This window comes from Sinocyclocheilus anshuiensis, unplaced genomic scaffold (assembly GCF_001515605.1).
Source record: "Sinocyclocheilus anshuiensis isolate Anshui unplaced genomic scaffold, SAMN03320099.WGS_v1.1 scaffold1425, whole genome shotgun sequence".
Classification (NCBI taxonomy): Eukaryota; Metazoa; Chordata; class Actinopteri; order Cypriniformes; family Cyprinidae; genus Sinocyclocheilus; species Sinocyclocheilus anshuiensis.
This window is the reverse complement of record NW_015551044.1, coordinates 1650688-1651782: the sequence shown is the minus strand read 5'-3', so window position 1 is coordinate 1651782 and position 1095 is coordinate 1650688. Positions and strand designations below refer to the sequence as shown.

The window sequence follows — 1095 nt, the reverse complement described above, 5'->3', positions numbered from 1 at the left end:
GAGAGAGAGAGAGAGAGAGAGAGAGAGAGAGTGAGTGTGTGTGTGTGTGTGTGTGTGTGGGAGGTAAAGATGGCGATAGACCTACTTGCGTGAGTTCCGTGCCCATCAGCACCAGCACGATGAGACTCAAGAGCTTGTTCACGCGCTGCATCTCGCGCCTCCGCTCGCTCGGTCTCGCTCTCGCATGCAGATCCGGTCCGGTGCCTCGTTAAGACCCGCTCTTCGGTGCTCTCTCCTCGCTCCTCTGTCCCCGGTCTCTCGCTGTCTCTCTCTCTCTCTCTTCTCAGCAACGGAATGACAGAGAAACAGCACTCAGTCTCGCGCAGCCGTCTCTGGGCATCTCGCGCGCGGAGGGTCGTCTCTCTGCCTCCCTGCGACTCCCGTTTCCGTTAGATGAGCGGTTTCGGAGGTCTAGCGTCACGCAGGGAGGTCTGGTTAGCCCCAAACTTTGTGTGTATCTGGTTGTGTGAGGTAGAGCGACTGGGGAGCGCGAGCGCGAGCTGTCCTAGGGACTGAAACCGGATGTGACATACGGCGCGCGTGGGATATTCAACGGGGATGAGCGAGAGGAGGAAGAGCAGGACTGAGCTAATTGGTCGAACCTTGCGCGGCGTCAAAACAGTCTTAATACACTTGTAAGGACATTTTATCTGCAAACGGCGTTTAAAACGAAGGATACAACGTATTTCAAACGAAATCAGATGGTATATTTTCTAAAGAAAATGTGGTAATTCGTGTATCAAGGTTTCCACAAAAATGTAACCCTGGACCACAAAACCAGTCATAAGGGTCATTTTAAGGGTCATGAGAAAATCGCCTTTAAAGTTGTCTCAAAAGTTTTGATATATTTACGGTAGGAAATTTACAACATATCTTCATAGAACATGATCTTTAATTAATATCCTAATGATTTTTGGCATAAAAGAAAAAATCGATAATTTTGACCATGGGAGTTTTATGGTGCTTTTTGTTGTTTTAAATTGTAATAATATTTCACAATGTTCAGTTTTACTGTATTTTTGATTAAATAAATTCAGCCTAGCATGGCATAAGTACTGTATAATTACCTCTAAAATTTTGAGAGATTAAGTGTGA

At 46.2% G+C, this 1095-nt stretch overlaps 1 protein-coding gene across 1 annotated transcript in view; it reads right to left on the bottom strand.

The window, feature by feature from the left end:
• The window catches only part of LOC107661607 (noelin-like), a 51119-nt gene extending 50577 nt beyond the window's left edge, over positions 1-542 (bottom strand). Inside the window, exon 1 of the mRNA XM_016451269.1 lies at positions 86-542. Within this exon, the coding sequence (XP_016306755.1) occupies positions 86-151 (66 nt within the window). The 5' untranslated portion in view covers positions 152-542. The remainder of the gene's footprint in view (positions 1-85) is intronic.
• Positions 543-1095: the final 553 nt, after the last annotated feature.